Source organism: Grampus griseus (genome assembly GCF_964374135.1).
Source record: "Grampus griseus genome assembly, chromosome: 17".
In the NCBI taxonomy this organism is placed as follows: Eukaryota; Metazoa; Chordata; class Mammalia; order Artiodactyla; family Delphinidae; genus Grampus; species Grampus griseus.
The window spans coordinates 57,728,634-57,751,511 of NC_139011.1; the positions used below are offsets into that span (position 1 = coordinate 57,728,634).

The following is a 22,878-nucleotide window of genomic DNA, read 5'->3' on the forward strand; positions in this document are numbered from 1 at the left end:
TGTGTGTGTCTGTATGTGTGTACGCGTGTATCTAATTATACAAGAAAAGAAGTAGAAGAACCTTCTTGGCCCAGAAGGTGTGTAGCTTTTTAGCAAACTACTTTGTTTTTGAAAAGCAGTGAAATCACGCCTAACATGCGAGTCTGCAACTTACCTGTTTCTCTTAGTAGATCATGAGCAAATGTGTTCCTCTTAATAGATTGTGGATTTATTCTGATGCCCTTCTTTTTAGTGACTTCATGGTTAAGTCCATTGTATGGGCGTTCCATAGTTTGTTCCCCCATAAAGAAAATTTTGGTTGGTTGAGTCAGCAATTCGAACCTCCACGTTTTCCTGCAAAAATGCTTGCACAAGTATAAAGGTACATGCATACATACAACAAGGATATTCATTGTGGCATTATGTTTAACGATGAAAAATTGAAAAATACCTCAATGTCTGTGAGGAAGGGATGGGTTAAAAAATATGATCCTGTGAAATGTTATAGTATTCAAAAATTTTTAATATAGTACAACTAACATGAAAAGATGCCCATGATTTATTGTGTATTGCAGAGCAATACATGCAGTATAAGCACATTCATGTTTAGACACTCCAGACAGTATATATACACAGATAGGTATTTAATGCCTTTTAAGTAAGTTGAAGTTTTGCAGTAAATTGTTAAAAGCTATTCTTTCTAGGGGTTAGACCTGAGGGTGGGGAAGAATAGAAAACTGTCCCCATTTTATTTTATACACATTTTTACTGAAATTTTAACAACAAGCATATATTTTGTAGTAAATGAACATTTGAAAAAATGAAAAGTGCATTCAGATTCTATAGGAATAGTGCAAAATAAAATGTTTATGTGAGACTAGGTAGTCTCTGAGATTCCACCTGCTTAACAGATTATGAGTCCATGAAATCACAGTCAAGTAAAAAGTAGTAAATCTTTCTTATAGATACAAAATGTCTCATTCACAGTGTGGTGGAAGAGTGAGAAGAAAAGAGGAAGAGAGAGTAAACCATAAGGTCAGAATGCGGTCAGCCAGAAGCAAGAGTGGGCACCACTGATCCTGGTTCCGGAGGAGCACGGAACTCAAATTCCTCTTCAAAAGGGCTCTAACACGTATTTAAGAGAAGCTATGGGGGCCTTAAACCTTCTGTTTTTTAGATGAAATATGCCCAGATTTCTCCCAATAAGATCCTTTGTCATCCTGATCACCCTGCTGTGTTTATTCCGATTTGTCAATGTCCATCTTGAAATTTGACAACCAGAATCATATTCTACTGCCTTCCAATTTACAGTCTTGTCACTGTGGGATACAGTCAGATTAACCCTTCCTCATGCAGGAGACACTTTAAAAAAAATCTAGACTAAGATTATTCCCAAACCTCTGCCTTGTATTTTCTCCTCGAAATTCCTGGTTAAGAGTTTTGCTGTTTTTTCTTCATTATTTGCCACCTAGGGCTTCTAGATTTGGGGCATTTGTTTGTTTTCTCTGGTTGTCTTCTATTGTTGAACCTTTGCCTCCCCTTGAGCTGTTTCACAGAGAGATTTCTCAGATTTCCCCAACTTTTCTTTTAACAAAAATATCAGCTCATGTGAGTCACATCATTAATTGATATCGGCTTCAAGGAAGGAAGCTAACTCGGCCCAGGCCCTGCAGATCACCAGAAGGGTTTCCTTTTGTCACCAGGGCATTGTGCAAGTTGGGAAAAAAATAAGTAAGAGTGCCCTCTCTGGGCAGATGAAGTACAAAAAATTCTTCTCCGGGTGGATGAATTAGAAAAATGTCCCTTTTCCATGGGTGAAGAGGCCTGGGGACCTGGCTTGAGTGGGGACTGGATTTTAGCTGATCTTTCTTGTGCGCAGGGTATAACAGCACAGCTACTTGCAGCAGCCTGGGTTGTCAAGCACCTCGTGGCTGCCTCTTTGTGGCACCGTTTCCCAGTTTCTGGTCCAGGTGGTTCTTGGGGAATATACTTTCTACACCAGTTACTCCTGGTTTGGTTCTTTCCTCCTTTCCTTTTTTTTTTTTTAAATCAACAGTACTATCGAGGTATAATTTACATACCATAATATTCATCCCATTGTAAGAATACAGTTCAGGGATTTTTGATAAATTCATAGCATTGTACAAATCACTACAGTCTAGTTCCAGAACATTTCCATCATGGCAAAAAGTTCTCCGGTGCCCGTTTGCAATCAGTTCCTGCTCTCAACCCCAGCCCCAGGCAATCACCGGTCTGCTTTGTGTCTTTATGGATTTGCCTTTTCCGGAAATCTCATATAAATGGGCTCATATCTTCCTTTATCTGCTTTCCTCGGCTGATCTGCTGGAGGTGCAATGACTGCCCCCTTTTACTCCTCCTCCAAACCCTCACTCATCCCTTCCTTTCCATCCTGCCTCAGCATTCAAATGTGCTCTATTACCTCCCATCTTAGAGCATTCTCCTTTGTCCAGCATCCGACCCAGCCACCACCCTATTTCTCTGGGCCATTTCTGAGCCCATGTCTTAAGATTTGACTTCATATACTTGCTCCATTCTCTTCTCTCCGTGTACTCTCCTTTTAAAAAATATTTTTAAATATAATATCTGATATGAATAAAAGAACATTAAAAAGAAACTATAGGGGCTTCCCTGGTGGCGCAGTAGTTAAGAATCCGCCTGCCAATGCAGGGGACACAGGTTCGATTCCCTGGTCCGGGAAGATCCCACATGCCATGGAGCAAGTACACCTGTGCGCCACAGCTACTGAGCCTGCTCTCTAGGGCCCCAGTGACATAACTACTGACCCCGCATGCTGCAACTGCTGAGGCCCACGCGCCTAGAGCCCGTGCTCCGCAGCAAGAGAAGCCACCGCAATGAGAAGCCCGCGCACCACAACGAAGGGTATCCCCCGCTCACTGCAACTAGAGAAAGCCTGTGCACAGCAATAAAGACCCAACGCAGCCAAAAATAACTAAATAAAATAAATTTAAAAAAGAGAACATGTAATATACATATACATTTAAGGCATAGTGATATAATGAACATCTACACCTGTGACCCACTCCTTCCACCAGCCTTACAAACAGTGGAACCTATGACTCAAAGTATCTAAAGTCTCTTGCTCACCTCTACACTTTTTTCTCTTCTTTGATCATTTCTAACTCATTTTAATTCCACTTTTAAAAAGGAGTCTGGGCTAAGTAGTCTTTGAAATTCATTACATTGCTAAAATTTCCTGATTATTATTGAGAGATTAATTTTATGTTTAGAATGTATTATGGAAGATTTATAGCTTACATTGTTGAATATTACCATAATTTATTTTATTATGAAGTCTCAGCTAAGAGCATGACATACAATTATAATATCATTTCTATAGGAAGTTTATTCTACTTTGTATTAATTTGCTTTAGATGCTGGCTTTTTTCCCCAAATATTTGGAGCTAAAAGCTAAACTTTCTGTAATGTTCTCCCTCAACCCTCCTCTCTTTGGATTGAATTCATTTAACCAGTCCAGTTGACCCCAAGGGAGGTATGGATGTCAGTTATTGCTACAACTTAATACTAATGCCTACTTAAATATTTAATTACTGTAACACTTGACACTTAGGGAGAAACTATTTATAATCATCAAAACCACGCCTTTGTTTTCATCTTTCATGCCTGGCGTTTGGCATATTCCTGTTGTAACATCGCTGGGAATGAGCTGCTCTAGAGGTGGAAAAAATGCCTCCCTCTCTCTTCCACCTCCAGGCAGAAGAAGTTGCACTGAAAGTGATTAGTGATGGATATTTTAAAAATTTATAATTACATTAGTCAGTTTTCCAAACTACGTTTTTATTGAAAATTTATTGCATTTTAGAAGTGTGAAATATTTTCTTATTCCTTTCTATTGAGTATCGACGTCATTTAAACAGTTAGCTCTTAAAAGCACTCATTTTTCTTGGACTCTTACTTTGCTTCATTAACTAGTGCATTCTAAGAAATATGGTAACTCTTTAATGAGTTGCAAGTAGACCCAGGTGGCTGACCATTGTCCTGTGGAGCTGGGGCTCGGTCTGGCAGGAACACCATGGAAGATACTCTCTTTTTCCTGACAAGTGCAGGCCAAGGAGAGCAGGGAGCTCAGTTTAGGGCTCTGTGTTCTTGTGAAAGATACATTCCAGCCAAGGCAATCCTGAGGCACAAGTCATCCCTGGGCTCGGGAAGAATACATATGTGAGCAGGTCCTGTGACTCCCAACACACATATACTTCAGAGTTTTCCTTTAGTCTGAGAGTTTCTAGTCATTAATACCATACTTTGCCAGTCTCTGCTGTTACTGGGCCCACATATTCTCATTTTATTCTGAAGATGCTGTATGTTTATGGCTTTAGCTCCTATTATTCTAAATCTGTTTGATCACATGCTTTGTGCTTTTCCTCCTAACTAAAATTAAAAAGAAACAAATAAGCATATCCTCTATTTAAGTGGGCGAGTGAAGCTTTACTGACTATGTACACTGACTTCATGAAAGGGAGAGACTGTCTCTGGACCTGTGAAATGTCTTATAGATGCACATATTTTGAAACATACTCTGCTGATGAGTGAGGCTCTGGGTTGCCAGATAGTCTGGTTCTTCTTTGTATACTTAGGACTTTAACAAGTTCACTCCAGACCTCATTTACAGCACCAATGACATTACAAAATGCTTTTTCTTTTTTAACTTTAGTCTCCTTTTTCAGTCATCACAGTCCTAAAATCTGAAATGTTCCTTTTCTACCGATTCACTTTTTGTAATTAGAATTTCGTTTCTTTTTATATGAAATCAAAAGTATCTTCTCTAGAAAAATACATAGTTCTCTATTCTTCTACCAAATTTGTCAAACTTTATAAAATTATAGGCCTCTTTATTTTCCTTAACCAGTTTTAATTCCTTGAGGTCTAAATTCATATTAGTCTTAAACTTTAATCACCATTGCATTTAGTAAAAAATCATAAGAAAAATTAATATGACTTTTTAATTGTCATACTAATGAAGGATTTCATTAAGATCTTAACTGCTATAAATAAAGGATAAAAAACAATTCTTCATTAGATAAAGAGTGTGGTTAAGATCAGTATCCTAGTCAAAGATATAAGGCTTGATTTTATCTATATAGCTCTCTTCATTAAACATAATCAGCATGAAATATTTAAGAATTTATTTACTTAATTGAGTTTTCTCAGTTGTAGAAGAGAAAACAATAATGTTTTAAATTTTTAGATTTTTCTAAGTCTCACGCTTTCAAGCCTTCGAAGTTTTTGCACATCTGAAAGGCTTTTCTTGTGCTTGCGATGCTTCTTGTTTGCATTATGACAGGTGGTGCCTCAATTGTGCATTACTTTGTAATGTCAGTTATTTGATTTCTGTGTGACTTTTTTCCCATTTAAACTATAAAATCTTCAAGATGAACAGGGACAGCAGAGTCTGTGGTCTCCCGTCATGGCCATCTGCACATAGTCATGCAAAGCTGATATTTTGGGTGACTAAGAATTTTTGCATTTCATTTCACAGGTGGGGAGCATTAAGCGGGAAATGGCCTTCACATTTCAACCAGAGGACTTAAAACGTGACTCTAGTAAAAAACTGTCTCATCAACACTTGTTCCCCTTGGCCATGGAGGAGGATGTGAAAACAGCAGACACCAAAAAAGTCAACCGAGTCCTTGACCATGAAAAAGAAAACACTCGTTCCATCTGTCTCCTTGAACAAAAACGAAAAGTTGTTTCTTCCAATATTGACGTTCCTCCAGCAAGGTAAGGGACCGTTAGACCTTATATGTGTCTGCTCCAGGAAGTCAGTGGAGAGCATGTATAGTCTCCGCCGTATCTCTCTAAAGTATAGACTTAGGAAGGTTTTTCTGCCAAGAACATTTTTCTGTTGCTTGTGTGAAATAGAGCAGGTGGCCGTGCTCTTCAGAACTGACTCAGGCTGTAGTAGTTGGAACTACTGTGGCTCTAGAAAAGAATGTTTTATTAGATTTTGGCAAATGAACAACAAGAGCAAAAGAATAAATATAAAAAAATAAAAGAAACATGAAATGTATGACTGAGCATAGCCACTTAAAAGCAAGAATACTCATATCTTTTGGTCAGGTGTTGGAGAGCTATGGCTGTAGGGCAGATTCAGCCCCTGGCCTGTTTTTGTTTGGCCTGCCAGATAAGAATAGTTTTACATTTTTAAAGGGAAAAATAAGTGTAGAATATGGGATATAGATCATAGATGGCCTGCAAAGCCTAAAATATTTATGTGTGACTCATTATAGAAAAAGTTTGGTGATCCCAGGTTTATATCATGGTAATCCTTTTAAGACAGATCTAGCTTAGAACTGGGCCAAGAGAGTTTATCTGAAATATTAAAAGGCTTTTATTACATTGTAATTCTATTTAAACCACATCCAGCGCCATTGAACCAAAGGACAATATTATGGCAGAATGACAGTGGAATAGTATACATGCTAGACCTTTTACTTATTTTCTTGCCTGTCATTTATCTCACCTAGAAAGTAAGTGCCATGTTGGCCGTGATTTTAGTCCATCTTGTTCAGTGGTGTAGCCCTAGTATTAGAACCATGTTGAATTATATATTAAGAGCTCAATAAATATTTGTTGAATGAAGAAAAGAAAGGAGATGCTGTAGCATGAAAGCTTGCTTATTTTTAATATGTGAAATATATTTTATACCAAAAAACATCTATAATGAAACTTCATAAGCAATTGTTTGAGAAGTTCTGCGTTTGTTTGAGTGGTTTCTGATAGCTAACTAGGAAAATAGCATCTTTGGAAAAGGAATAAATGTTCCTTTTCTACTGATTCACTTTTTGTAATTAGAATTTCATTTCTTTTTATATGAAATCAAAAGTATCTTCTCTAGAAAAATACGTATTTTTCTATTCTTTTACCAAATTTGTCAAACTTTATAAAATTATAGGCCTCTTTATTTTCCTTAACTTTTAATTGAAACTTTTCATATATTCATTACCTCTGTTTAACTACTTGGAATTATTTGCTTTTCTCATTTGTTCATATAAAGTACATGCTGAATTCTTTAGGATTAGTTCCTGTAACTGGGGGTTCATTATGAAATGTCTTATCATGCCCTGAACCTGGTAGGCACCTCAGTTCATATCTGTTATTTGGTTGACTCATAGGTAAAATGACATGTCATTTGAAATGTGAAGAGGTATGGTTTTATTTTTTTCCTAAGCCTGTAGGGCAAGAATTAGACTTCCCAATATTACATAGTTTAGGGCCAACTTGCAATTCTGTAGAACTTACTCTACATAAAATTTTCATTAGACCATTTTATATGTTGGAAGACCTGGAATTCATAATTTTAACTTGTCATCAATTGTTTTAGGTATATCTTTATTCTTTAATTTTTACCCACTTGCAGTAGTTTCTGGGGAAAATAATGAAGAGAGGAAGGAGAAAAATGTTTTCTGCCTTTTCTGGCTCTGTTGTGTGGAATATTCTTTCTTCCCTCTCAAATTCACTGAGTGCACTTAAAAGTCAAGCCAGTGTTATTATGGAGTTCTTTAAACAATATTGGGAAATTAATTGGAAACCCAGTTAATGTGCAGCAAAAATTCCCCAATGACAAGGTATAGCTTAGATGTGTTAATCTGTTATGGGAAAGACTAGTTAAAGCTTCATTGTTTGAGATCTCCACGAATACACTTATTTTCATTGCTGTAGTAAGAGTTTAATTATCACAAATATGCCAACAGTTGGTGAAATAAATTACTCTTTTTTAAAGTGATGATGAAGGAATCAGAAGTTCTGGAGTTCATCTAACTCTCCACTCTTTCTGTTCTATTTTCTTTTACTGTTATCAAGTTATTTTGTAAATGTAAACTTTCCACTATCATCTAAATAGATCAATATTTTGTTTACTTGTTTACTCCTTTACTTGACATGTAGGAAGATACAGGATTTTTCTTTTTGTTTTTTTTAGAAGAAATAGTTATATCTGTTGGCAGTACGTAAATAATGAGGCTTGAGTAAGTCTACGGGTATACGGGAATATTGGTATGAGTAAACCTTTATATCTATATCTTATATAGTATATCATATATAACACACGTGTATTATATATACCCCATATACATATTCTGTATCGCTATATCTAGCCACATGGTTATTGCAACTTATTACTCTTCTAAATCCAGACATTAGGTATTGGCCAGCTCTTAGAAGGGCAGGACAACGATTTTAGGTGAATAGAGTATGACTGGTGCAGAGCTCCTCATTGGTTTAAAAGCAGTTCTCTGTAATCTTTCTCACTTTATATTTTGCTTATTGCCACTGTAGCTAACAGGATTTTTGTTGAACTTCACTTTCTGTGGTTTGTAGGATGAAATATGAAGTTTTTTCTATGGTTTGTGTAATGAAAACAATGGGTATATTTTATATGTTTTTTCATATCCCTAGAAAGTTCTGAGAACCACGCCCCTCTTTAATCACTGTACCTCACTGCAATTAAGCATTACTGATTTCATCTCCATTCAATAGACATTTATTGAGTACCTGCTATGAACTCAGTACTCAGTAAAAAAGTGAATGAGGCAGCATGCTAACCCTCCAGGACCTTACCATCAGAGAGCCAGACACCTAAGTGGTTAATATCAAATAACTTGCTCTCTTCTCATTAGAACTGGGTGAATTTGTATGTAATGGAGAACCTCTTAGTATTAGGAAAGTTGTTAGTGTGACACAACTATTTAAAAGCCTAATTCCCTTTTATTAGTATCTTTTTCAAGATGGGGATAAATGGAACAGAGGAGGAACTCTGTATCTGAGATCTGCATTACAAAATCCGTTTCTTTACCCATTTTCTGAGGACCCACTTAAGAGCTGCTAGTTTCAGGAAAACATAAATTTAAGTAAGTTATTAATCCAGATGTGTCAGGCTGGGTCATCTGAGAAGACAAATGCCAAGATAGGATTGAACGTGCAAGTGTTTTATTAGGATAAACACCTGGGGTGGGTGGAGGCAGGGAAGGCAGGAGGTGTGAGTCAGACTAAGGTGCAGGTCTGAGCCCAGTGAGGGAGAGGGGTGAGGGAAGGCTGGATGGAAGTGTCTGAGACTGTCTCGCAAGGCCACCAGGACTCCTGCATTATATTAATTACATGAGTTATATTAATGCAAGAGAGTCCACTTACCCACGGGATGTTGCTTGATTGATTTCAGGAAGAAACAGTGTTTTTTTTCTTTTTTTGTTTCCGGTGGGGGGCAGGCGGGGGGTGGTGCAGAGGGGTGAATGCATTATAAGGTGAGGTCCTCAAAATATCCCTTGAATTATTCCAGGTTCTTCAGGGGAGAAAACTAAATAGGAAGAGCACAGGAGTATGTAAGAGAGCATGTGAATGAGCAGTGTTCGTCTTTGGACCTAAAGATCTATCATTGATGGAAAAAAAATTCTTCCCAATTTTAAAGATTATGGAGGAGGAATAATTTGGTGGGGCGTGAGGTGACCTGTACGAGGCGTGTCAGTGCTAACAGTGGGGACAGCAGCCTTTAAATGACTGATCCCCCTCTCTGAAGGTTTCATCACTTATTCATTTAGTAATGTCTGGTTATAAAAGATAACAGCTCCCTCCGAAAGAGACTGTGAATTGAAAATGAGGAGTTACTAATTATAAACATGTTATCTTAAGTATTTTTTAATCTTCAGGGAAAATACTAGCTTTAGTGATCTCTATGGCGAGTTAGGAAAATGAGCTTTAAGAGGATAAGGAGAGGAATACAAAGAGACGGGGGTGTGAAGAGTTGAGCCAGAATGAAAATCCAATACTGTAGTTTGGCCCAAGAAGTGAATAGGAGGCCAAGGTCAGTAAAGACAAAGGCCAGTCAGAGATTTCCTGTGGGCAGAGCTCAGTGGTCCATTAGCCAAGACAGTATTTTAGCCTCATTGGAAAAAGATGATGAGCCTGGGCCCAGATAATCAATGAAACATGCCCAGTTTAGTGGTGGAAATTTGGGGAAAAGAAAGAAAGATTTGAAATCCAGAGTAGGGAATTTAAAGATTTTTCCAGGGATGTAGGGCGTAGAACTAGTCGGAAGGAATTGTTCAATTCTTGGGATGTGTGCCAAGCTATTGCAGTAGCACGAGACTTCTGTGAATTGGCCTGACTGAATACCGTTGGTAACACCAGATTCTTTCAAAGTCCAAGTAATGCTCATTTCAGTGTTTGACCTGTCCTGATGGGTAAACTAGGCATGTTGGTAAAGCCTGTAAGTACCAGAAAATAAAACATAAAGGACTCAGGAGAGCCACTTTTGGAGGAGAAATTTTCTACTCATTTTAACTCTGCCTGGTTATAGGTAAGGATTGAGGTTTCTTTTTATTTTCCCATATGGATATCCAGTTGTTACAGTTGTTGGACAGATTATCCTTTCCCCATTGCATTACCTTGACATCTTTTTCAAAATCAACTAACCATATATGTGCGTGTCTAGCTCTGGACTCTCCTCTGTTCTGTATCTGTGTGTCTATCCTTATGCCAGTACTACAGTCTCTTTTTTTTTAACATCTTTATTGGAGTATAATTGCTTTACAATGTTGTGTTAGTTTCTGCCGTACAACAAAGTGAATCAGCTATAGGCATACATATATCCCCGTATCCCCTCCCTCTTGCGTCTCCCTCCCACCCTCCTTATCCCACCCCTCTAGGTGGTCACAAAGCACTGAGCAGATATCCCTGTGCTCTGCAGCTGCTTCCCACTAGCTATCTGTTTTACATTTGGTAGTGTATATATGTCAGTGTTACTCTCTCACTTCATCCCAGCTTACCCTTCCCCCTCCCCATGTCCTCAAGTCCATTCTCTACGTCTGTGTCTTTATTCCTGTCCTGCCCCTAGGTTCATCAGAACCATTTTTTTTTAGATTCCATATATATATGTGTTAGCATATGATATTTGTTTTTCTCTTTCTGACTTACTTCACTCTGTATGACAGACTCTAGGTCCCTCTTGATTGCTATAGTAAGTCTTTTTTTCTTTGTAGTAAGTCTTGATAGTAGGTAGTATGAGTATGCCAACCTTGTTCTGCTTTTTTAAACGTATCTTTCTAGGTTTGCTGGATTTCCATATAGATTTTAGAATATTCTACCATTTTCTACCCTTCAAAAAAGCCTATTGGAATTTTAATTATTACATTTGAATCTATAGGTCAGTTTAGGGTGAATTGATATCATAAAAACATCAAATCTTCCAATTTATAGACAGAATATGTCTTTACATTCACCCAGTTCTTTTACTCTTCTCAGTAGCATTTGTAGTTTTCAGTGCTTAGATCTTGCATTATTTTGTTAACTTAATTTGTAAGTACTTTATTTTTTTAGATACTGTTCTAAATAATATTTAATTTTTTTTGGTAATCTTTTTTCTTCCAGTTTTATTAAGATATAATTGACATACAGCACTGTATAAGTTAAGATGTACAGCATAATGATTTGACTTACATCATGAAATGATTAGAAATCTAGTGATTAGCACAATAAGTTTAGAGAACATCTATCATCTCATATAGATACATTAAATAAATATAAAATTACCTTTCCTTGGGATGAGAACTCTTAGGGTTTGCTTTCTTAGCTTTCATATATAACATACAACAGTGTTAATTATATTTATCATGTTGTACATTACATCCCTAGCACTTATTTATCTTATACGTGGAAGTTTGTACCTTTTGATTGCCTTCATCTAATTCTCCCTCCCCAACTACCTGCCTCTGGGTAACCACAAATCTGATCTCTTTTTCTATGAGAGAGTTTGTTTTTGAAGTATAATTGACCTACAGCACAATGTTAGTTCTTACTACATGACAGAGTGATTGAATATTTCTGTACATTTCAAAATGATCACTGTGATAAGTCTGGTTATTATCTGTCACCATACTAAGACATTACATAGTTTTTGACTGTATTCCCTACACTGCATATTGAATATCTGTGACTCATTTATTTTGTAACTGGAAGTTTGTACCTCTTATTCTCCCTTACCTATTTCTTTCCTCTTCCCCCCGGCCCTGCTCTGGCAATCACCTGTTTTTTTCTCTGTATCTATAGCTATTTCTGTTTTGTTATATTTGTTCATTTGTTTTGTTTTCTAGATTTTACATATAAGTGAAATCATACAGTATTTTTCTTTCTCTGTGACTTATTTCACTTAGCATGATACCCTCTAGGCCCATCCATGTTGTCACAAATGGCAAGATTCCATTCTTTTTTATGGCTGTGTAATATTCCAGTGTGTGTGTGTGATATCTTCTTCATCCATCTATCTATTGATGGGCACTTATGTTGCTTCCATATCCTGGCTAGTGTAAACAATGCTGCAATGCACACAGGGTGCATATATCTTTTTGAATTAGTGTTTGTTTTCTCATCGGAAAAATACCCAGGAGTGGAATTACTGGATCTTATGGCAGTTCTATTTTTAATTTTTTGAGGAATTTCCATACTGTTCTCCATAGTGGCTGTAACAGTTTACATTCCCACCAACACTGCACAAGGGTTTCCTTTTCTCCACATCTTTACCAACACTTGTTATTTCTTGCCTTTTTGATAATAGCCGTTCTGACAGGTATGAAGTGATATCTCATTGTGGTTTTGATTTGCATTTTCCTGATGATCTCTGATGTTGAGCATCCTTTCATATGTATGTTGGCCGTCCGTATGTCTTCTTTGGAAAAATGTGTAATCAGTTCCTCTGCCCAATTTTTAATAGGGTTGTTGGGCAACTTTTGATACTGAGTTCAATGAGTTCTTTGTTTATTTTGGATATTAACCCCTTGTTGGATATATCATTTGCAAATATTTTATTGGCATATAATTGTTCATGGTAATCTTTTATGATCTTTTGTACTTCTGTGGTGTCAGTTGTAACTTCTCCTTTTTAATTTCTGATTTTATTGACTTGGGCCCTGTCTCCTTTTTTCTTGATGAATCTGAGTAAAGGTTTATTAATTTTGTTTATCTGTTCAAAGAACCAGCTCTTAGTTTTTTTGTCTCTATTTCATTTATTTCTGCTCTGATCTTTATCATTTCTTTCCTTCTACTAACTGGGTTTTGTTTGTTTTTCTAATTCCTTTAAGTGTAAGGTTAGGTTGTTTCTTTGAGGTTTTCTTGTTCCTGAGGTGGGCTTGTATCACTGTAAACTTCCCTCTTAGAACTGTTTTTGCTGCTTCGCATAGATTTGGGATCATTATGTTTTCATTTTCATTTGCCTCCAGGTATTTTTAAATTTTCTTTGATTTCTTTAGTGATCCGTTGGTTGTTTAGTCGCATATTGTTTAGCCTTCATGTGTTTGTGTTCTTGCGGTTTTTTCCTTGTAGTTGATTTCTAGTCTCATGGCGTTGTGGTCAGAAAAGATTCTGGATATGATTTTTATTTTCTTAAGTTTACTCTGTGTGGCCAGGGCCCAGAGGGTGTTGGGGCTGATGCCTTGTCCACTGGTGGGTGAGGCTGGTCCCAGGGCTAGTGCCAGCCCATTAGTAGGTGGAGCCAGGTTGTGGGTCCAGTGTGGAGCCAGGGCCCTGTGAGTCCAGGGGTTGGTATCAGCCTGCCAGTGGGCAGGGCCAGCTGTGGAGATGGCTGGCTGTGGGACCCTGGGGGATTCTAGGCCTAGTTTCAGGTCTTGGGCCCTCTGGTAGACAGGGCTGGGTCCTGGGGCAGCTGTGGGTTCGGGGGTCTTAAAGAAGCCCGCCTGCTTGTGGGTGGGGCTCTGTCCCTGCCCAGCTAGCTACTTGGCCTGAGGTGTCCCAGTACTGATGCCTGCAGGCTGGTGGGTGAGGCAAGCAAGGTCCTGGTGCTAACATGCTCGAGGGAGGATTCCAAAGTGACACTTGCCAGCCCCAATGTCCTTTTGGTAGAATGAGCTCTCAGAATGGTTGCTACCAGTGTCTGTGTCCCCACGCTGAGCTCTAGATGCCTCCTGCCTCTCAGGGAGTCTCTCCAAGATCAGCAGGTAGGTCTGACTCAGGCTTCTTTCAAACTACTGCTTCTGCTCTGGGTCCAAGAATGTGTGAGATTTTGTGTGCGCCCTTTAAGAGTGGAGTCTCTATTTCTCCAGCCCTCTGGCTCTCCTGAAAGTAAGCCCTGCTGGCCTTCAAAGCCAAATGTTCTGGGAGCTCGTCTTGCTGGTACCGGAAACCCAGGGTGGGGAGCCCGGTGTGAGGCCTGGACCCCTTCCGCCTTGGGGAGAACCTCTGCAGTTGTAATTATCCTATCATGTGTGGGTTGCCTACCCGGGGTTATGGCCTCTTGACTGTACCACATCTTTGCCCTGCTTACCCATCTCACTGTGGTTCCTTCTTTATATCTTTAGTTGTAGCAGATCTTTTCCTCTTTTCTTCTGGTCATTCGCATCAATAGTTGCTCTGTAAATAGTTGTCATTTCGGTGTGCCCGTGGCAAGAGGTGAACTCAGGGTCTTCCTGCTCTGCCGTCTTGGCCACTCCCCCCACCAAATGATATTATTATTATTATTTTTTTTTTTTTTTTGCGGTACGCGGCCTCTCCCGCCGCAGAGCACAGGCCCCGGATGCACAGGCTCAGCGGCCAAGGCCCACGGGCCTAGCCGCCCCGCGGCATGCGGGACTCTCCCGGACCGGGGCACAAACCTGCGTCCCCTGCATCGGCAGGCAGACCCGCAACCACTGCGCCACCAGGGAAGCCTGATGATATTATTTTAAATGTCAACTTCAAGTTATTCATTGCTGATACAGAGAAATACAATTTATATTTTGACCAACTATACTGAAAACTTACTAAACTCAGGCATTAGGTTTTTTAGTTTTTTTGGTAGATTTGTTTTTAGGAGGGTCTACATAAATGATCATGCTGCCTGCAAATAAAGACAACTCATTACTCTTCCTCTTCCGTATGTATACCCTTCATTTATGTTTTGTCTTTTTGCACTGGCTTGCACCTCCAACGTAAGACTGAATGTAAGTGGCAAAAATGGGTATCCTTATCTTGTTCTTCAAGGGGAAAGCACTCAGTATATTTCACTGTTAAGAATGATGATAGCTGCAGGATTGTTTTCTTTCTTTATGAGAGCATGGAAGTACTCTTCCATTTCTAATTAGCTGATGAGAGTTTTTATCATCAATAAATGTTGAATATTGTAAAAAAAATGCATCTATCTACGTGAGCATACTTAACAATTATTTTAATGTGTCGAGTTACATTGATTGGTCTTCGACCATTGAGTCAGCTTTGGATTCCTGAGCTAAAACCCCCTTAAATATCAAAGGGTCAATTTTTGTTAAAATTCTATTAAGGATTCATTCATTTCCATCCACTGACCTATCATTTTATTTACTTGGATATTGTTGTGTGGTTTTGATGTCAGTTTAATGATGGCCTCATAAAATGGGTTAGGAAGTGTTCCCTCCTCCTTGTTTTCTGAATTTGTTTTAGGACTGGTATTACTTCTTCCTTAAAGGGTAGGTCTACTGATGAAGCCATCTGGACCTGGAGTTTTCTTTATGGGAGTGTTTTTCATTACAGATTCAATTTTTAAAATTGATATACAGTTGACCCTTGCACAGCACAGGTTTGAACTGTGCGGGTCCACTTATACACAGATCTTTTCAATAGTTAATACTACATGGTCCACAGTTGGTTAGATCTGTAGATGTGGAGGAACCGTGAAAACGGAAGGCCGACTATATTATACGCAGGTTAACCCCCTCGTTGTTCAAGGGTCAACTGTAGTGCTATTCAGCTTTCATGTTTCTTTTTGAATCAGTTTTGGTAACTTGTGTCTTTCAAGGAATTTATCCATTACATATAAATTGTCAAATTTGTTAGCATGGAGTTGTTCATAATATTGCCTTTTTAAAAAAGACAGAGAATCTACAGTAATGTTCCCTCTCCCATTTCTGATATTGGTCAGTGTGTCATCTTTTTTTTTTAACCAGTCTAACTAGCAGTTTATCAATGTTATGGCTGTTGTCAAGGAGCCAGCTTTCACATATATTGATTTTCTCTATTGTTTGTCCATTTTCTATTTCATTGTTTCTTCTTTTATTATTTCCTTCCTTCTGCTTATTTTGAGTGTAAATTCCTCCTCTTTTTCTAGTTTCTTCAGGTAGAATTTTAGACTGTTAATTGTAGACTTTTCTTCTTTTATGTTATAAGGATTTAATGATATAACTCCTAAGCACTTCTTTATATGCACCTCCCAATTTTTGTTAGGTTGATATTTTAATATTAGATTTTTTAATATTAGATTTTTAATATTTTTTATTAGATTATTAATTTTTAATATTTAATCTTTTTATATTAGATTGTTAGATTTAATATTTTTTATTATCAGATTATTTAATATTTTAATATTTTTAATATTAGTTTTTTTTTTTTTTTTTTTTTTGCAGTATGCGGGCCTCTCACTGTTGTGGCCTCTCCCGTTGCGGAGCACAGGCTCCAGACGCGCAGACTCAGCGGCCATGGCTCACGGGCCCAGCCGCTCCGCGGCATGTGGGATCTTCCCAGACTGGGGCACGAACCCGTGTCCCCTGCATTGGCAGGCGGACTCTCAACCACTGCGCCACCAGGGAAGCCCTAATATTAGATTATTATAATTAGATTTTATTTTAAAAAGTAAGAGATACAAAACATTTTTCATCTTATTATTTATAATTGAGAAAATAATCCAGAGAATAGAAATATAGAGTATATTCTTGAAATAGGATATTTTACTCACTGTATTCATTATAGTTACTGATATGTTCAGAATTTTTCACCATCTTAATTTTTTTTTCCCCCCGATACGCGGGCCTCTCACTGTTGTGGCCTCTCCCGTTGCGGAGCACAGGCTCCGGACGCACAGGCTCAGCGGCCATGGCTCACGGGCCCAGCCGCTCCGCGGCATGTGGGATCTTCCCAGACCGAGGCACGAACCCGTGTCCCCTGCATCGGCAGGCGGACTCTCAACCAGTGTGCCACCAGGGAAGTCCTTTATTTCTTTTCTTATTTATTTATTTTTTTTTTTTTGCGGTACGCGGACCTCTCACTCTTGTGGCCTCTCCCGTTGCAGAGCACAGGCTCCGGACGCACAGGCTCAGCGGCCATGGCTCACGGGCCTAGCCGCTCCGCGGCATGTGGGATCTTCCCAGACCGGGGCACGAACCCGTGTCCCCTGCATCGGCAGGTGGACTCTCAACCACTGCGCCACCAGGGAAGCCCTCTTTTTTTCTTTTTTAAACCATGATTTACTATGTTTTCTTTTTCCTACCTTTTGTTTTATTGATCTAGCTTGATTAGAAAGTTATATATTCTGTTTCTTTTTTCTTTTTTTTAAGATTTGTTCCTCAATACCTTATTTTTTAAAAGACTTTATTTTTCAGAGCAGTTCTAGGTTCACAGCAAAATTGAGACGCAGTTACAGAGATTTCCCATATACCCTCTGTCCCCACACACGCAGAGCACCCCTCCTGTTATCAACATCTGTCATCGTTTTTGTCCTCAAGTTTACTTCCCTAAATGTTAGTGTTGTATATTAAATGGGTTTGGACAAATATATAAGGACATGTATCCCTCATTATAGTACCATCCAGGGTATTTTCACTGCCCTAAAAAATTCTCTGTGCCCTGCTTATTGATCCCTTCCCCTACCCTGAACTCCTGGAAACCACTAATCTTTTTACTGTCTCCATAGTTTTGCCTTTTTCAGAATGTCTATAGTTGGAATAATATAATATGCAGCTTTTTCAGATTGGCTTCTTTCACTGAGTAATGTGCATTTTTTAAATTTATTCAACATCTTTATTAATTAAGTGGATTTTATGTGCCAGCTACTGGAATACAAGGTAAAATAAATAGACATATTTCCTGCCCAGGTAGAATTGAGGAGAGAGAGAGATTCTAAACAACACAAATATAAACACATAATTATACATTATAATAATTTTAATAGATGGAATGTACAGGGTATTATGAGGTCCATAAGTAGGAAGACTTATTTTAGAATGAGGCATGAGGAAAGGCCTCTTTAATGCAAGTACATTTTAGCTGAGACCTAAAGAATGAGGAGGTGTTAGACAGACTGACTAGAGAGGAAGGTATTCCAGGTAGGGGAGAGTATGCCTGCAAGCCTCAAGGTAAGAAAGAAGGCCAGTGTGGCTGAAGCACAGAGAATGGGGGAGAGCGGCAAGAGATGAGGTTGGAGAGGCACCCAGGAGGCAAATCATATTGAGCTATATTGATTGTGTTAAAGATTTTTAAAGTATATATTTAGATCAATTAGAAGAATTTTATGGAGAAGAATGATTAATGTTCCTTTTGTATTTAGGAATGATCACATTAACTGTTATATGTACATTGGGTTTGAGAAGGACAAGGTGGGTGCAGGGAGACTAGTCGGGAAGCTGCTCCTTTAGTGCCGAACAGATGTCATGGGAGTCTGGACTGCATAGAGTGGTGACAGCTGAGATGAAGACAAGTGGACAGACTTGAGATGCATTTTTGAAGTAGACGTGAGGCTTCTTGGTTGTAAGCAACAGAAAATGACTAGCTGATTTAACAAAGGATGGAGTTTTCTGAAAGACTTACAAAGTTTCTAGGGAGGCGGTTAGAAAGTGGGCAGGAGGGTGGGGAGCTAGAAACACAGTTATGTGCATTCATTCTACCAGGGCCTGCAACTGAGCTTTTTGGCTTCTAAAGCAAGAGATGTATGTGTTTGGAAATTCTCCGGGCACTGGAAATAAATTCAGGCACTGGAGCACAAATTTAACAAATGACAGACCTAAGACTGGGAGGTTTCTGACCCCAAGTGAATTTTTGTTTCTTATTACCATCATTAGTGTTTATCAGAGAACATTAATTTATTGTCAGTTGCAAATGTGATGCCTTAAAATACATTGATAATTCTAATATCACTTGCTGTCCAGACTCTAAAAAACAATAAAAACTCAACTGTTAGGAAAACATTATTAGATAACCTGGATCATTAGAGCATGGCATTTCTTATCCTCTTTTTGCCAGACATTGTTTTTTTTGGAAGTACTGATGCTTAAACTGGTTGGATTTCACCCAAACAGCAATTACAATTTGATTACGCAAAGTAGAGACTGTCTTCTAATTATAACTCTAAAGCGAAAGAAATCTATTAGCAAACCAGTTGTAACAAGGGAAAAAGAAAAGTTTGGCCAAAAATATTCCTAACAACAATTTATTAGAATACTCCAGATTGTTAGTTTGCTGTTGGAAAAAAATTGAACCATACGGCACTGTTTGTTTTGCAGGGTTTTAAAATACAGTGATGTCATATATATCACTTGCTGGGTAAAATGAAGTCATCTTCTCCTTATAGAATGCCTCTTTGGGAACTGTATCGTTTAGAAAGAACTTGAGAAACTCATTAACCTTTGAGTTCAAAGTTAGGAAATGACCCGAGCTTCAAGCAATATCTCATGTTGACAATGGAAAATTGTGAACTTATTTGGGCTACCATTTTCAGTGGTCTCTACATTTTCTCCTTTGTCTTTTATGTACTATATATTACTTATAGAAAAGTCTTTTATGTCAGACTTGGAATTAAGTGAGAGATAAGGCAAAATTGGTATCATTATTTCTGAATCTCCAGAAGCATAGCAGTTTCTGGAGCAAATGTTTAATGTTTAAATGTATTAAAAACTTTTTAGGTCACAAACTCTGTAACCAATATGAAACTACTGAAAAGACGGAAAAGTTTAAAAGGTCTCTAAGCTTATCTCATTGAACATTTTCTTTTTAAAAAAATATATTGGGGGCTTCCCTGGCGGCACAGTGGTTGGGAGTCCGCCTGCCGATGCAGGGGACACGGGTTCGTGCCCCGGTCCGGGAGGATCCCACATGCCGCAGAGCGGCTGGGCCCGTGGGCCATGGCCACTGGGCCTGCACGTCTGGGGCCTGTGCTCCGCAACAGGAGAGGCCACAGCAGTGAGAGGCCCGCATACCACAAAACAAAACAAAATTGGGAGGGCAATATAAACGTGCCTACCCATGTTGGAGAAAGACTAATACTATGTAATTGTTAAGAACCAAAGCAATCTCCTCAAAGTAGCTATGAAGACCATCTTTTCCAGGAAACCTTTTTTTTTAATTTTATTTTTTATTTATTTATTTTTTGGCTGTATTGTGTCTTCGTTGCTGCATGCGGGCTTTCTCTAGTTGCAGTGAGCAGGGGCTTCTCTTCGTTGCGGTGCATGGGCTTCTCATTGCGGTGGCTTCTCTTGTTGCGGAGTACAGGCTCTAGGTACGCGGGCTTCAGTAGTTGTGGCTCGCGGGCTGTAGAGCGCAGTCTCAGTAGTTGTGGCGCACAGGCTTAGTTGTTCCGCGGCATGTGGGATCTTCTCAGACCAGGGCTCGAACCTGTGTCCCCTGCATTGGCAGGTGGATTCTTAACCACTGTGCCATGAGGGAAGTCCCCTCCAGGAAACCTTTATCCACTTCCATCCCTTCCCATCCTTTTAGTAATTCAGGTCAGCAAGTAACTGTTGTTCCTGTTTTCTTGCTTCAGTCTGTCTGTTTGTTACACAGCAGCCAAAATGATCTTCCCAAAGCACAAGTATAATCATGTGGATAGAGGGACGGAAACAGGAAATTGCTAGGAACCGACATAATTGACATTATGACTTAATGAAACACATTGTGCCATCAGAACACAATCAAGTCACCTCTTGCTGGGGATTTGATTCTAAAGTCAACAAATAAATCAAGATTCAGTAGAAACAAAATTATTATTTACAACGTCTTTGATCACCTGTGAGTCCAGAACCCACTATGAAAGACTTGAGATTGGAAACCAATTGAAAAAAAGACAATTATTCTCCCCCTTCCTACTCAGAATTTCATTGAACGGAATGGTGGAATTTATGCCTTTTTTTTTTTTTAGTAAAAGAATGGATTCATTTATTAGCATCTGTAAAAGAGACGTACAACTTGAATAAAAGAAGGATGAAACCATGTAACATGATGTTCCGAAGTATTTGAGGCTTGCCAATTTCTTTTCTACTTCTAGAGGCAAGAACCATGAAGTTCTAGATTAGAAATGGTCTCTCTTCTAATGTTCTGTCCATTGTAAGTCTGAGCTAAGAATGAGAAGACATGGTAGGATGCTGATGAAGTTGATCGTTTTTATGCTGTCTCTTCAACTTACTATCATATGAACTTCTAGTTCTTGGCAGAATCTGGGGCAGCCTTGAGCCATAGGTCTCTGGGGATGAGGTTCAGTCTAAGATTTCCCTCGGATTGTTTCACTTCTCTAATATCTCCTCAATTTAAATCTTGTATACCCTGTTACAGCACCTGAACTAAGCATCTTAGTGAAGTTCTAGCAAATAATACTCATAACCCTCGCTCTGAAAACAGTCCAGGACTGAATAAGATCTCAGATGAAGACACGATCTTAGCTCTGCCACCCACACCCCACCTCTGCTTATGGAGACAGTTATACGGGGGGCCCGGGGAAAGCACCAGGGAGGAGAGGCGGCATACCATCAGTGCTGACCAAGAGTTCACAACAGGAAGTGGACGATCAGAGCACCTTTAGTTTACCTGTGTTTTCAAACAATTAATAACGTAACGTAAGGAAGAAGTGAATTAGGGGGAAAACTTGTAAATATCCGTGAGACTGACAAGGCCCATGTTCTCCAAAGGATGTTTGGGGCCATAAAGCTGAGAATAATTATTAAAGCTTTTTAAAAAATGTATAGGTATCTGGTGTTGAGGTAGGGGAAATTTTCCCCTTGACCTCTCTTGAGTTTTTGTGACTGAACTAATATTAAAATTTACACAAGACAAATTAGCAAGAGAAAAGGAAATAATTTTTAATTCATGTGCACAGAGGTCTCATAGAAATGGGACCTAAGAAGTGGTCAAAGCAGGGAGCTTTTATACTTTTTAGACAAAGAAACGATACATTTGAGAGGAATTGATAGGACAAAGAAGCTTAGGTTTGGGGTGCTGGATTCGTGAAGAATCTAAACAGAGTTTGGGCCTGAGGTGGTAAATAAAATAAGTAACAAGGTTTGTTTATATAGGCTTCTAAGCCCCGAATTCCCTCTCTCTGGCAAAAAGGGTGTCCTTCTACCTCCAGATGCAAGGAGTATACCTCTCATGTGCGAGATTTATTTCCTACTTTCAGGAAGACAGAAATATACATGGAAAAGAATATGAAAAAATATGAATAAGGATATATCCTTTTTCATATTTTTTTCCATTATGGTTTATCACAGGATATTGAATATAGTTCCCTGTGCTCTACAGTAGGACCTTGTTGTTTATCCATTCTATATATAATAGTTTGCATCTGCTAACCCCAAACTCCCAATCCTTCCATCGCTGATTCTTAAGTAACTTTAATTCAAAATAATCAATATGCCATTGTGGCATATTTAGGGGCAGCCCCCCGAAGCCCTAACACTGGTATGAACCTCCTTAACAGTGTCCCTTTTCTTAAAATCATTTCAGAGAGATGGGAAATGACCAGATTCTCAGGGAACAGCCTTGGCATTTGGCTTTGTGTAAAGAAGTCTGGTGAGTGGAGAAGAGATTTTTCCTGCAACCATAGGCCAGGAAAAGTCCCTACAGGAAGCTCCTTGGTGTTGTTCCTGGACGCCTCCCTACCTTTAAGGAAAGACAGGAGGTCTGTTATGAGTTATAGCCTTGAGACCACAGTCTTACAGAACGTTCATTAACAACATCTTGTCTCACAATGTTTTACACACAGCTATGCATCAGGCTAGAGAGCAAGTTACTTACTCCTTTATTTGGTCTGAGGCCAAGTGACCCGGAGTTAAGAATTGAGAGAGACTGAACATGGATAGAAAGTCGAATCCCTGTTGTTTTTTTAAAGTTCTCTCTTCTCTCCTTCCAAATGCT

General features: G+C 38.8%; 1 protein-coding gene across 1 annotated transcript in view; it reads left to right on the plus strand.

Moving 5' to 3' along the window:
* Positions 1-22,878, plus strand: part of ZNF704 (zinc finger protein 704) — a 207,001-nt gene that overhangs the window by 39,231 nt on the left and 144,892 nt on the right. Inside the window, exon 2 of the mRNA XM_082675153.1 lies at positions 5,516-5,757. Coding sequence (XP_082531279.1) covers positions 5,516-5,757 — 242 coding nt within the window. The remainder of the gene's footprint in view (positions 1-5,515; positions 5,758-22,878) is intronic.